Genomic DNA, 13860 nt, shown 5'->3' on the forward strand with positions numbered 1-13860 from the left:
TTGGGCACCCAAGTAATCGACTGCTTTAATAGACTAATTATGTGCCAATGTGATTATTTTCGGTAATTAAGTCCTAACGTACTTGATTAATTTAGGTAATGAAGTCCTAAATCATTGACTGTAACTAATCAGGTATTGCAATAATCTGTTACTTTAGGATATTAGGTATACTAAAGAACAAAGGTAATCAATTACTTAAAATACATAAGTATGGCAGTAATAAATTACTTTAGGTAATTAAGTAGTCAAATAATCGATTGTCTATTATTAAACTGTGTATTAAAATAGTCAATGACTTCAGAATACTTGGTACTAAATTACTAGAGCAATCAATTATTTAAAGAACTTAAGTAATTAAGCAAAATAATCTTTTACTTTAAGTAATTAGGTATTAGATGAATCAATGACCTTAGGACATTAGGTACTTAAGTACTGCGGTAGTCAACTACCTTAAGTAGTCAAGTAATCGATTACTTTAGGTTATTAGGTACTTCAGTAATCTTTTACCAAGGTAATTCAGTTCCAAAGTGATTATCTCTGGTAATTAAGTCCTAAAGTTGTTAGGTTCAGGTAATGAAATATGAAATCATTTCCTTAAGGTAATTAGGTATCAAAATAATCGAATACTTTAGGACATTAGATACTAAAATACTAAAGTAATCAATGACTTCAAGTACCTATAGCAAACAATTTTCTGAATATCTAAAAAAAAAATGTGTCATGAAATGGGGTCATACGTCAACAAATAAAAGAAAAAATCTTGGTAAGAAGTAATGGATTACTATGGACAGATCGCAGGAAGTAGAATGCGTCCATTCCCCGGCGGCCCAAGTGGACGTTGCATTTTGCGGCGAAGCCTCGCCGCAGCCAGATGGAGGACGCCCTCCCTAAAGTCTTGAATATTTCAGTGCGGAAGAGCGTGAGCGTGAGTCACGCCGTCTGAGTCAAAGAGTTCACTCGCGGAACGTGGCGTCGGTTCGGGTCAAGCGTCCGCTTGAGATTTTGATTTGTTTTTGACTGGTTCCATCATAAGGTCAAGGCGGGGAAAATGCGCCGATAAGCGTGGAAATTTCAATTGGGCCGATAGTCAAATGTTTCTAGGTTGGCCGGTGATCGAGTCGGCCGGTGAGACAAAGACATTTGTCCGGTCCCTCGGTTAGTGGGGCCCGTCGGAGCGGAGCCGCGGGGGGGAGGAGCGGGGTAGGCGGGGAAACGGGTGGGCGGAGACAAGGGGGCATCGGGGGCAAAAGGATTAAGACGTGGCCCGATATCACACTCTGGCAAGATGGCGGCAGACGAGGAGAGGGAGAGGGAGCGCCGCACGCTCGGAAGCCGACTGCGCTTTTTTGCAAAGCGCCAAAAGGACGGGAAGCCTTCATGTCCCCGTCGCCGATTGGACGGCTTTTCTATCGCGTGGCGATCATCATCGCCGAGGGCGCTTCTGTCACCTTTATGTCATAAATAGCGCCGGAAAACAAAGTGCTTTGCTTCACATGCGTTTTTTACTTTGAACAAATGACCACTTTGAACCAATGACAGTAAATAAATAACCATAAATAAACAACAAATCATCTACTAACTAATTAACGAACTAACCAACTAACTAACTAAAAGTGAATTGGCACTCAAAAATCTGACTTGTATAGACACTAACTAACTAACTAACTAACTAACTAACTAACTAAGCCAAGTGGCTTAGTGTTAAATTTTCACTGACAAACTAGTTTGACTAAAAGGTATAACACTAACTAACTAACTAACTAACTAACTAACTAACTAACTAACTAACTAACTAACTAACTAACTAACTAACTAAGCCAAGTGGCTTAGTATTAAATTTTCACTGACAAACTATTTTGACTAAAAGGTATAACACTAACTAACTAACTAACTAACTAACTACCTACCTAACTAACTAACTAACTAACTAAAGAGTGAATTGTCACACAGATTTGACTCATGTATAGACACTAACTAACGAACTCACTAACTAAGTAACTGACACACTTGCTAGCTGACTAAGTATTACATTTTCATTGACAAACTAATTTGACTAAAACTAGCTAACCAACTAACTAACTAACGAGGTGACAGACTTGCTGGCTGAATAAAGAGCGCATTGCCGCCGACAAACCAATTGGTGTTTTAAATGTGAACTAAGTAACCAACTAACTAACTTAGTCAACCAATCCAAATGACAGACAATGCGAACCGAGAAACTAAAGCGTGACTTGCCAGTGACAAACTAAGAAATTGATTTGTTTTTTTTCGCAGCCGCATTCTGGGGCGACATCGCCTTGGACGAGGAAGACCTGGCCATGTTCCGGATCGACCGGACCGTAGACTTGACGGGCGCCCTGCGGGGACACGAGTCGGGTGAGCGAGGCGGGGCTTAAACCTAGCCACGCCCGCGTCGGGGCCGCTCACCGGTGATTTTCCCAGCAGGCGGTCCGGAGGAGCGCCGGGTTGCCAAAAAGAGAGACTCGCTGTACCTGCTGCTGGAGAGGATACGAAACTTTGGCTCGGGTAAGACCGAATTCCGCCCCGGCCCCGTAGGTGGCGGTAATACCCGATATAAACCCGTGGCGCGACGAACAAATCGGGACACCCGACTTAAACCGGGACGCCGATGTCCTTCCGTAGACTTTTGGGCGAAGAACTCCAGTCGCAAGAGCCAAAGCGGCAAAAGCCGCAAAATCCTCAAGACGGGATACGCCGGCAGGAAGCGCTTTCCTCGAGCGGCCACCTCCCGCGCCGAGAGAATCTGGCCCGGGGGCGTCATCCCCTACGTCATTGGCGGGAACTTCACCGGTAAGCTTCTGTGTGTGCCTTTCCGCGTGTTCTGATGCCTCATGTTCCAATTCATTCGCTCTTAAATTGAAAAGAAAAAAGATACCGTTTTTGTCACGGTCTTAAATAACTTTGAATCGATCGTGCCGCCGGCTCATTAAATACTAATTATCAAGCACAAAATTGTTTGAATGCAGCTGCCGATGAAGCCGGCATAGGCGCAAATATTACCTACCGGGATGCTTTTATTTTGAAGGCTGATATTTCTGACAGGAGGTTAGGGTAATATTTTGCCTTCAGCTTGAATTGAAAACCACGGCTTGTTGTTTGTGTAATTCTTTTATTCTTTTAGTAGTATTGTGAAAAAAAATACTACGAAATCGAGTTTTCCATCAATAATGGCGATAAATCTAATTTTTCATCCACTATTTTAAAAGACTTTGTAGAATCTAAATTCATCTCTCTCTTAGAAAGCCCACTTTATCGACCTATTTGTTGTTGTTGCCTTTTGATGCACTGATTCAGTGGTTTTCAGATTTCCCACTCATTAAGCAGTCACTGAATGCACCACCAGCCTCGCGTTGAATGCCAGTGACGCCTCCACACATATTTTGCCACTGGCCACGGACAAACGAAGCTTCATGAAGCGCTTTTGATATATTTTAACTCTTCTGGAGGGCACACTTGTTTCAAAGAAATTTTAATACATTTCCACTGCACTAGTGTTTACCATCAACCCAACTAGCCAACCATCTAGAGGAGTAAAAAATATCACAGGTGCTTCATGAAGCTTCATTTTCCCCATCGCTACACTGCCAGTCTAAATTGAATCAGCTGGAAATATCATACTTACTTTCCGATAATCTCAGTTTTAGAGAAGGCTTTTTCTTTGATAGCCCAAGTTTTTAAAGTTTTGATCGAGTCGGCCGCAAACTCTTCGCATTTTAAGGAATAACTCGGAAAATTGTTTTTTTCGTTAAGATTCTTTGGAATTGAGTCGTTTGGATTTTTACATTTTGTTTTTTTGGAACTGATTAATTGCCTTTCCATGATTTCCTATGGAAATTTCCCTTTTGGATTTGGTTCGATTGCGTTTTATCGAGACTTTGTGGGATAGAGGAAATTGTGCTGGATGCTAGATTTGGTGAAAAGAAAATGTCATTTATTTTACAGTTCTCGGTCCCCAGAATACCACTTCATACGCGTGTGTGTGTGTGTTTCAGGTAGTCAGAGGGCCATGTTCAAGCAGGCCATGCGGCACTGGGAGAAACAAACGTGTGTGACTTTCATTGAGAAAACGGACGAAGAGAGCTACATCGTCTTCACCTACAGACCATGCGGGTGAGCGGTAGCCCTTGCAAAAGTGCTCACACCCTCCACTGGGCTCAAAGTACACATCTGCGTGAAAAACAAAAGCCGGTAAAAGCGGTAGTCATTTTACCCGCCGTGTATTTCCCACTTGCTGGAGTTCGCTTTTAGCGCTAAGACCGAAAACATTTGATCGTCTTCTAACTATCTGGACGGATACGATTCTAAGCAATTTTAATGTGAGAAATAAACCCAACAAACATTTATTTTTTATTGTATTGAAAAAAAAAAGATTCAGGTAAAAATCAAGAAATTGTCCGTTTATTTTTCAGTTTTAGCCAGTTCTAACCCTTCAATCAATACGTTTAAAAATGTTGGCACAGTGGCATTTATAGTCCACCTTTTTCACAATTTTTAGGATTAAAACAAATTAACATTATACCAATTAGTATTTAATTTTTTTTTTAGTACTATTTTAAAAAGTCTTAAATACGTAAAATGAAGTCTTGATAACGAAATATTTTTACACACGAAACTAGCGCTTTTAAAACCTTTTTTTTCCCTGCTGTTGACTGAAAAAGACATCACCTGTTCTCATGGCTTAGGGAAGCACCAATCACGACTCACCTACCTGTTGGTCACGTGATTTTCATCAGATGAATTTTGATTGCTCGGTCGTTCGTCGTTTTCAGAAAAAAACAAAAAACAACCCCGAAAACCTCTCCAAAAAATTTGCATCATTACATCAATGGAAAAGCATTGAAAGAAGACAGAAGGGAGCTGAAATTTCACCCGGTGTGCGACGTGTCAAAGGTCAACACGGCACACTAGCACACTAGCAGGAGTGTGCTATCCCTTTGAATATTCCCAGAATGATGTGGAAGAAAATGTCCAAAAAATGGTCAAAATATTACATGTGGGTTAAAAAAAAATACTTCCAGCCAGGAAATCTTTCTTTGTGGTTTTTTTTTTTTGCTTCCCACCACTGACGTGTGTGCCCGTGTGCTCAGGAGTGACCTTGTCACAGCGTGAGACGATACGCTCACTCAACAATGGCTCCGCTTTCCTTCCTGTCCCGCTCCTGTTTCCACATCCCGCCAATCACACGGCGGGCTTCCAAGTGTTTGGACGCTCCCCCGTGTGTGCGTGTGTGTGTGTGCGTGCGTGCCTGTGCGTGCGCGCGTGTGTTCACACTGCCGAGGACTGCATTGTTTGGTGAAGCAGCGGGACGGCGGCGACTTAAAGTGTGTCCAATCCTTACTTGTCGCTAAGCGAAAAAGACATGAAAGGTTTTATTATTATTATTATTATTAATGCTTAACTAAGGATGCAGCTATCAAGTAGTTTTTGGTATTTGGATATGCTACAAAAAAATCAAATCAAATATCCAAATATTCATTTTTAAATTTTACTTATACACACACACACACACACACATATATATATATATATATATATATATATATATATATATATATATATATATATATATATATATATATATATATATTTGAATTCAAGGCCCTTACATTTTTTTCAAGTGTTTGGCTAAAGGGTTCCAAAAACGGCATTTACTAAATAAATTAAGTACTCAAGTAATTGATTACCTTTGTACTTTAGTACCTAAAGCAATTTATTATTTTAATATTTAATGACCTCAAGTAATCAATGACTTTAGTACTTAATTACCTAAATCACTCAATGAATTTAGTACAGTATTTCATCGACTAAAGTAATCCATTACTTAGTACTTCATTACCTGAGGTAGTCAATCGCATTAGTACTTCATTTCCTAAAACAACTGATTATTTGGTATTTAGGATTTTAAGACTTAATTACATCAAGTAATTTATTACTTTGGGACTCGATTAAATAAAGTAATTAATAACTTTAGTACTTCTTTGCCGAAAGTAATCCATTATTGTAGTGTTTCATTTCTGAAGTAACGGATTACTTTGGAACTTCACGCAATCAATTTTAGTATTTCGTTACCTCAAGTAATCGCAATTAGCTCAAGTAATCATTACTTTAGTACTTCATTACGTGTGGTAATTGAGCACTTTATTACTTCATGACCTAAAATAATTGATTATTTGGTATTTAGGGTTGTAATAATTAGATCAGGTAATTAATTACTTTAGGACTCAATGACATCAACTAATGAATGACTTCCGTAATTCTTTGCCTAAAGTAATCAATTATTGAAGTAGAACAGATTACTTGAGTACTTCACACAATCAATGTGAGTATTTCGTTACATCAAGTAATCCATGACTTTAATACTTCATTGCCTGGGGTAATTAGTGCTTCACTAGCTAAAACAATTGATTATTTCGTATTTTGGATATTAACAGTTAATAGTGACGATTACAATTTCGCCTGGCTTGAAAAAATGGCCGACCGACGATAACGGAAAGGGGGCGGATAAGCGAAAAACGCAAGTTGCCCACGTCCGATAATAACATCGTCAAAAAGTTGTGTTTTTTTTCTTAAAGGGATTTAACATCACATCAACACACATCCAGGCGACGTTTACAGACATTTATGGCAGCCGACGATGATGATGATGATGATGATGGCCGCGGCGTCGGAGATTAGACCCTTTTAATCGGATGGACAAATACGCGTGCGTTGGGGGGGGGCACATTAACACACACACAAAAAAAATAACGGGAGAGGGGAAAAATTGTGGCATGGATCAGGCCGTTGCACGGAGAAATCAATTCGAGAAAAAAATGCCAGCTCCCGGGATAACTCTAATCAGATTTGTTAGGCTGGCACCAAAATCTCGACCAACCAGAAAGGGGAAAAGTGTGTGTGCGTGTGTGTCAATTCTCACGGCTTTCAGTTATGAAACGCCACTGCGTTGGATGTAAATAAATAAATCCTGCGGCTTTTCCTCTGCTGGATGGAATACGAGGCAGGAAATCCTGACTGTGTGTGTGTGTGTGTGTGTGTGTGTGCGTGCATGTGTGTGTCTCTGAGTGTGTGTGCGCATGCGTCAAAATGTCTATCCTATCCCAAAAAACCCACTGACCCGTTTTTTCTTGACGTTTGACAGCAAAAAACAAAAACGAGCTAGGCATTATTTGAAATTTGAGGATTTTTCTTCAAGGGAACCAAACGCGTAAAAATTCAGATACATTAAAACGTCTTTTGTTTGTACAAAGCTTATATGTCACCCCAGAATGTATTTTTTTCATAGTTTTGATTTAGCAAAATGAGTTTCATAACTGTTTTGAAAAATAAAAAGCTAACAAATCTGCGCAAAAAATATCAGGAGGAACAGCAACAACGAAAACAATTAAAAAAAAAAAAACAGGAAATATTGCTAGCTAAAACAGAACATTTAAGTTAAACTAGTTTGTTAAAAAGTGATCAGGAGGAACAGCAGACGCACAAAAAAAAACTAATTTTTGCTTACTAAAACAGCGCATTCAAGTAAGCCTGGTTTGTTAAAAAGTGATCAGTAGAAACAGCAACCACAAAAACTAAGCCAAAAAAAATAACCAGTAGCAATTATTGCTAGCTAAAACACAACCCTATTTTTTAAAAAGTTATCAGGAGCAACAGCAGCCACACACAAAAAATAACAGTAGTAATATTTGCTAACTAAAACGTGAAACGTAAAAAGTGATCAGTAGAAACAGCAACCGCACGAACAAACCTCATTAGTGATTATTGCTAGCTAAAACAGCACATGTAAGTAAGCTCGATTTTTTTTTTTTTTTTTTTAAGTGTCCAGTAACAAAAGCTAACACAAAAAAGTACTAAAACACAAACATTTTCATAAGACCGCTTTGTTAAAAAGTGATCAGTAGGAACGGCAACGACCGAGGTACTCCGATTAGTGGTCTCAACTCAAATTTGAAAAAATGTTAACGGCCGGCGGCAAATCCTTCTTAGGTGTTGCTCCTACGTGGGTCGCCGCGGCAACGGGCCCCAGGCCATCTCCATCGGCAAGAACTGCGACAAGTTCGGCATCGTGGTGCACGAGCTGGGCCACGTCATCGGGTTCTGGCACGAGCACACGCGGCCCGACCGCGACGACCACGTCACCATCATACGCGACAACATCCAACCAGGTGAGCGCCGCCGCGCTACCCGCCGTGCGTAAGTAGCGTTTTAAGAAAATGTATCAAAGGGTTAACGGAACAGTTTACGATCACCGTGCCATAGTGTTTCTTTAGCCACGTTAGCAAATACTTAGGAGTTATGTTTTCAGCGGCTTGTATTTTAATGATAAAACTTTTTTTGACTGTGGTGTGCGCGTGTGTGCGCGTGTGTGCGCGCGTGCATTTGCTTCACCCAGGTCAGGAGTACAACTTCCTCAAGATGGAACCGGGCGAGGTCAACTCTCTGGGAGAGCCGTACGACTTTGACAGCATCATGCACTACGCCAGGAACACTTTCTCACGGTAAACCGCTTGTTGCGATTTGTTCCGATTTTGTACAACGCTCCGAACATCGTCAAAAATGTCTTTGCCACAAAGCACTTTGAGTCATACCTCAAATTAACCGTCCTGGTGAGTACTTTCCATATCTGTGATTATTAAATCCCCGTGACCTAATATGATAGCACAATGCCCCCTCCCAAAAAAATCTTCAAAAGAACAATTTACAACAAACCACGTCAAGTCATATCTCAAATGAACAGTCTTGATGAGGACTTTCCATATCTGTAAATTGTGCTTTTTTTTGGTGCTAAAGGGGAATGTTCCTTGACACCATCCTTCCGTCCCGGGACGAACACGGCGTACGGCCCGCCATTGGCCAGCGGACTCGACTCAGTAAAGGAGACATTGCACAGGCAAGGAAGCTCTATAGATGTCCAGGTACTCATATATATTTACTATGACGCAGCTTTGTGTGTGTGTGTGTGTGTGTGTGTGTTTGCGTGTGAGTGCGAGTGTGTACGATTACTCACATCACACTTTGAATCCCGATGGCTTCCTGCGTGCGTTTCCCACATTCCTCCCATCCCCGACTAGCCGCAGTGACGTCAATTTGGGTTGAATTTGTCGCAAAGGTTTACGATGTCATCTGTTGAACACATACGCGCGCACACACACACGCACGCCCTCGCACGAATCATGACAGATCTCTTTATTATGAATTGAGGGACACATTGGCCAATCATTTGGTACACCAACAAAATCTAATGAGAGCCAAAACAAGAGCCCTAAAAAAGTCCTCAAAATTTCAATCCTAGTCATGCCAAAAAACAATTATATATATATATATATATATATATATATATATATATATATATATATATATACATATATATATATATATATATATATATATATATATATATATATAAAAACACTGCCGTGTGTGTCTTACAGCATGCGGAGAGACGCTGCAAGATTCCATAGGCAACTTATCATCTCCCGGTTACCCCAATGGATACCCTTCGTACACTCACTGCGTGTGGAGAATATCTGTTACACCTGGAGAGAAGGTACACACACACACGCGCACACGCCAGTGCACACATATGAGACCCATCTCATAATGTCTTGGAGGAATTGAATTTACGGGCGTCTCCAAACTTTTGACCCTGGCTTTATACTAATAGTACATGCTATGGCTTTGAGAAAAAAAAATTAAATCTTCAAAAAAAATCAGGAAAAGACTTGTTTTCATGGTCCATGCGTTGCTTTTGATGGGAGGGTTGCCCCTACTAATATGGCCGACACGTAGCCACGGGAATCAGCCTGGCTGCTGCGGCATAACTTTACTCCAACAAAGTCCAACTGGACAATGTTTTTAGGTCCTAAAGTAATGGATTTCTACTACTTAAGTATCTAAATTACGGTAAATAATTGTTTATTTTTGGCCTTAATTACCTTAAGTAAGTGAATACTTTAGTACTCAAATAGCTGAAGTAATCAATTACTGCATTACAAAATTAGATAAAGTCATCAGTTACTTTAGTACTAAATTACCTCAAATAATCGAATGATTTAGTATGTCTCCTTTTGTACTTGAGTATCTCAAGTAATTGACTACTTGGCAATATAGTGATGCATTTTTTGTATTTAAGTAGAAAAACTACAGAATATAATCATTTTAGTACATATTTACCTAAAGTAAGAGATTGCTTTAGTGCTCTTTTAGCAAAAGTAAGCAATTATATAGTGAAGAATAGTACTAAAATGGCTAAACCTATAGATAACTTTAGTACGGCATTCATTTAGGGTTTCCAAACTTTTGACTTGTACTTCATATTAATAGCACATGCTAAGGCTTTGAGGAAAAAAAGTCAATGTTTTTAAAATCGTTTCAGAATTGTGTTCAAGGTCCACGAATTGCCTTTGAATGGGAAATTTGCCCCTACCAATATGGCCGACAGCAGCGTCACTTTACTCCCCACAAACTCCAAGCGTCCAGCATTTTTTGTTCAATTCGAGACGCTCGCCGCCTCCCTCGCCGAGTAGCTTTTCCGTAACGCTCTATTGGAACGCGCGGCCATGATTCTTGAATTTCCGATTTTTTTTTTTTGCCCACAGATCGTGCTGAACTTCACCACCGTGGACCTGTACAAGAGCAGCCTGTGTTGGTACGACTACATGGAGGTGCGCGACGGCTACTGGAGAAAAGCTCCTTTGCTAGGTCACAGCCCTGCAACGCACACACACACACACACACAACCATTTAAATCTGTGGGAAAAAAAGATGTGTGTTTACGCGCGTGTGTGTGCGCGCCACAGGCAGGTTCTGCGGAGACAAACTTCCTGACGTTCTGACCTCCACCGACAGCAGAATGTGGATCGAATTCCGGAGTAGCAGCAATTGGGTGGGGAAAGGCTTCGCTGCCGTTTACGAAGGTAGAAATCGTCGGCTCATTTTGCAATTCCTGTCATCAATAAAAAAATAAATAAAAGTACCAGCCTAGGAGAAGTACCAGCGTATGAAAATGAAAGAACAAAAAGATGTTTGGACTCCCCCGCCCTCCTTTAAAAAAAAAGGGGGAAAAAAATGGACCAATACCACAAATTGGGTATATCGACAATATGAAATTTAATACCAAACATGCCTTTGTTTATGTATAATTTGTAATATTTAACACAAAGTAAGAAACATTTATGCTTTAAATATCAACAACAAAACTCATTTTACCTTGGAAACAAGACGTACCATTTTTTTTTTTTTTAATGAAATGATGGAAAATATTGACATTTTATCTTGGAACAAAAATACATATTTCCATATACTGTAGTATCTCTGTCCATGTCATACACACACATACCTCCCTGCAAAAAATCTATATTTTGAGGCATCCTATTGTACGACTGGTGACTATTTGCGGTGTGCCCGTGCAGCCATCTGCGGCGGGGACATCAACAAAGACTCGGGACAGATCCAGTCCCCCAACTACCCGGACGATTACCGTCCCTCCAAAGAGTGCGTTTGGAGGATCGCGGTGTCCGAGGGCTACAACGTGGGCCTCAGCTTCCAGGCCTTCGAGGTGACTACGTGGCCCGCTTTGCAAGTCCAAAATGGCCCACAAAGTCTGTGGGAACGTTCAAGTGTGTGTGTGTGTGTGTGTGTGTGTGTGTGCGCACGCGTGCCCCTGATTTTTAACACAAGGTGTTTACCAAATCTTTTTGCGGACCTCTCGGACTTATTGAGACCATTTTGGTGTCCGATCACAGAGCGCGTACGTGTCACGTTCAACGTGAGGCCTTCTAGCTGGCCTTACTGTCGCCGCCTCGTGATCTGATTGGCCATCGCAATTGTCTATGAACTCGATGTGCCCGTTGGCTCACAGCGTACAGACGCCCGCAACTGTTGATTGTGAAGATTTTATACAGCCTGGCGACACAAGTTAGTTGAAATCTGATTGGATCAAAACTCTAACCTAAAATTACAACACTGGAAGGAGCGTAACCAAATGGATATGACACAAAGACAACAGAATATGGAGAATATATTTTTATACACACACACACACAAATAAATTTATATATATATATATATATATATATATATATATATATACGCACACACAGACACACACGGTATTTATGAAAATGATATATCTGGTAGATCGAGCGGCATGACAGCTGCGCGTACGACTACCTGGAGGTGCGCGACGGCCCCCTGGAGACCAGCCCTCTGATTGGCCGATTCTGCGGCTACGACAAACCCGAGGACGTGCGCTCCACCGCGCACACGCTCTGGATGAAGTTCGTCTCGGACGGCACGGTCAACAAGGCGGGCTTTGCCGCCAACTTCTTCAAAGGTGCGCTCGTTTTTCCTTTTCGAGTCGGTCGGACGAACGGCGCGGAAATGTTCCCGGCGCGAGCGATCGCTTCCCCGCACGCGTCCTAAATTGACATCGCTACACCATAGATGGCCGACATGTACGCTCCGTGTGTTCCAGAGGAGGACGAGTGTTCCAAGCCGGACAACGGCGGCTGCGAGCAGAGATGCGTCAACACGCTGGGAAGCTTCAAGTGCGCCTGCGATCCCGGCTACGAACTGGCGCCCGACAAAAAGCGATGCGAAGGTAACGCCGCAATAGCGCAGACGCCGCGAAGCAAACAAAGGAACGGACCGAAAAGCCCGGACTAAAAGGAGCGCGCCGGATTCGATTACGTCCGAATGCGGCGCGCGGGGAGGGAGGCTAAAGTTCCTTTCGCGCAGCCGCGTGCGGCGGTCTGCTGTCCAAGCTGAACGGCACCATCAGCACGCCGGGCTGGCCCAAAGAGTACCCGCCCAACAAGAACTGCGTTTGGCACGTGGTGGCCCCCGCGCAGTACCGCATCTCCATGCAGTTTGAGGCTTTTGAGCTGGAAGGCAACGAGGTGAGCGAGCGCCCCCGGCCGGCCGGCCGGCGCCGCCGCCGCCTGACCGCGGCTCCGCCTCACCAGGTGTGCAAGTACGACTACGTGGAGGTGCGCAGCGGCCTGTCGCCCGACTCCAAGCTGCACGGGAAATACTGCGGCGGCGAGGTCCCCGAAGTCATCACGTCGCAGTTCAACAACATGAGGATCGAGTTCAAGTCGGACAACACCGTGTCCAAGAAAGGCTTCAAGGCGCACTTCTTTTCCGGTAAACGCACTTCCGTCTGGCTGGGGGCGCTGTCTTACTTGACGGAATGCGGCGTTAGGCGTTGGGACGTAGCGCGACAAAATAACGTAGCGCGACGCCAGCGGCGAAACGCGACGTCGTAAAAAAACGGTCCGAGCGGCATTTTCCATAGATTACATTTGACAAGCGTGACCTAACGTAAATCCCGTCAATTACGAACGTAACAAAGCGTAACATAGTTTAACACGGATTAATGTAGCATAAATTCATGTACATAAACATAACATTACATTACGTCATCGTGTAGCTTGCTTAAATCCTGTTAATCACTAACGTGATGTAACGTAGCTCAACATATGATCGCATAAAATGTAGCATAACGTAACATGCGTGAGGTAACGTGTCATAGGCTAGCGTAACATGACACGAACTAACAATAGCAACGTTTGCGAGACGTAGTTTAGACTAGCGTAGTGAGGTTTAACGTTGCGTAGCATAACGAAGTTTAACAGTGTAACGTAATATAATGTAGCGTAACGTATAAAAACAACGTATCGCGATGCAGCGAAATGTTGCGTAACATGCGGTTACCAATAGAACATAGCATATTGAAATGTAGAAACCATCTAGCGGTATTCTTCCTCGTTTTTTTTACAATATCATTTGAAAACCAGCGCTCAAAATCTCTTTATTAGCGTCCTCGCCTCGCGTTACGAC

At 42.2% G+C, this 13860-nt stretch overlaps 1 protein-coding gene across 3 annotated transcripts in view; it reads left to right on the top strand.

Moving 5' to 3' along the window:
• The window catches only part of LOC148421684 (dorsal-ventral patterning tolloid-like protein 1), a 29739-nt gene that overhangs the window by 9920 nt on the left and 5959 nt on the right, over positions 1–13860 (top strand). For 2 of the 3 annotated variants that reach the window (XM_088418652.1, XM_088418651.1), the window contains 14 exons: positions 2275–2376; positions 2446–2526; positions 2644–2811; positions 4014–4131; positions 8005–8183; positions 8411–8516; positions 8809–8933; positions 9450–9565; positions 10617–10719; positions 10818–10934; positions 11430–11575; positions 12157–12352; positions 12494–12619; positions 12757–13164. In XM_088418652.1, coding sequence (XP_088274778.1) covers positions 2275–2376; positions 2446–2526; positions 2644–2811; positions 4014–4131; positions 8005–8183; positions 8411–8516; positions 8809–8933; positions 9450–9565; positions 10617–10719; positions 10818–10934; positions 11430–11575; positions 12157–12352; positions 12494–12619; positions 12757–13164 — 2091 coding nt within the window. The remainder of the gene's footprint in view (positions 1–2274; positions 2377–2445; positions 2527–2643; positions 2812–4013; positions 4132–8004; positions 8184–8410; positions 8517–8808; positions 8934–9449; positions 9566–10616; positions 10720–10817; positions 10935–11429; positions 11576–12156; positions 12353–12493; positions 12620–12756; positions 13165–13860) is intronic. The other variant, XM_088418653.1, reaches the window with a different exon arrangement.

Source organism: Hippichthys cyanospilos, chromosome 7 (genome assembly GCF_059441005.1).
Source record: "Hippichthys cyanospilos isolate Australia breed blue-spotted pipefish chromosome 7, RoL_Hcya_1.0, whole genome shotgun sequence".
Classification (NCBI taxonomy): domain Eukaryota; kingdom Metazoa; phylum Chordata; class Actinopteri; order Syngnathiformes; family Syngnathidae; genus Hippichthys; species Hippichthys cyanospilos.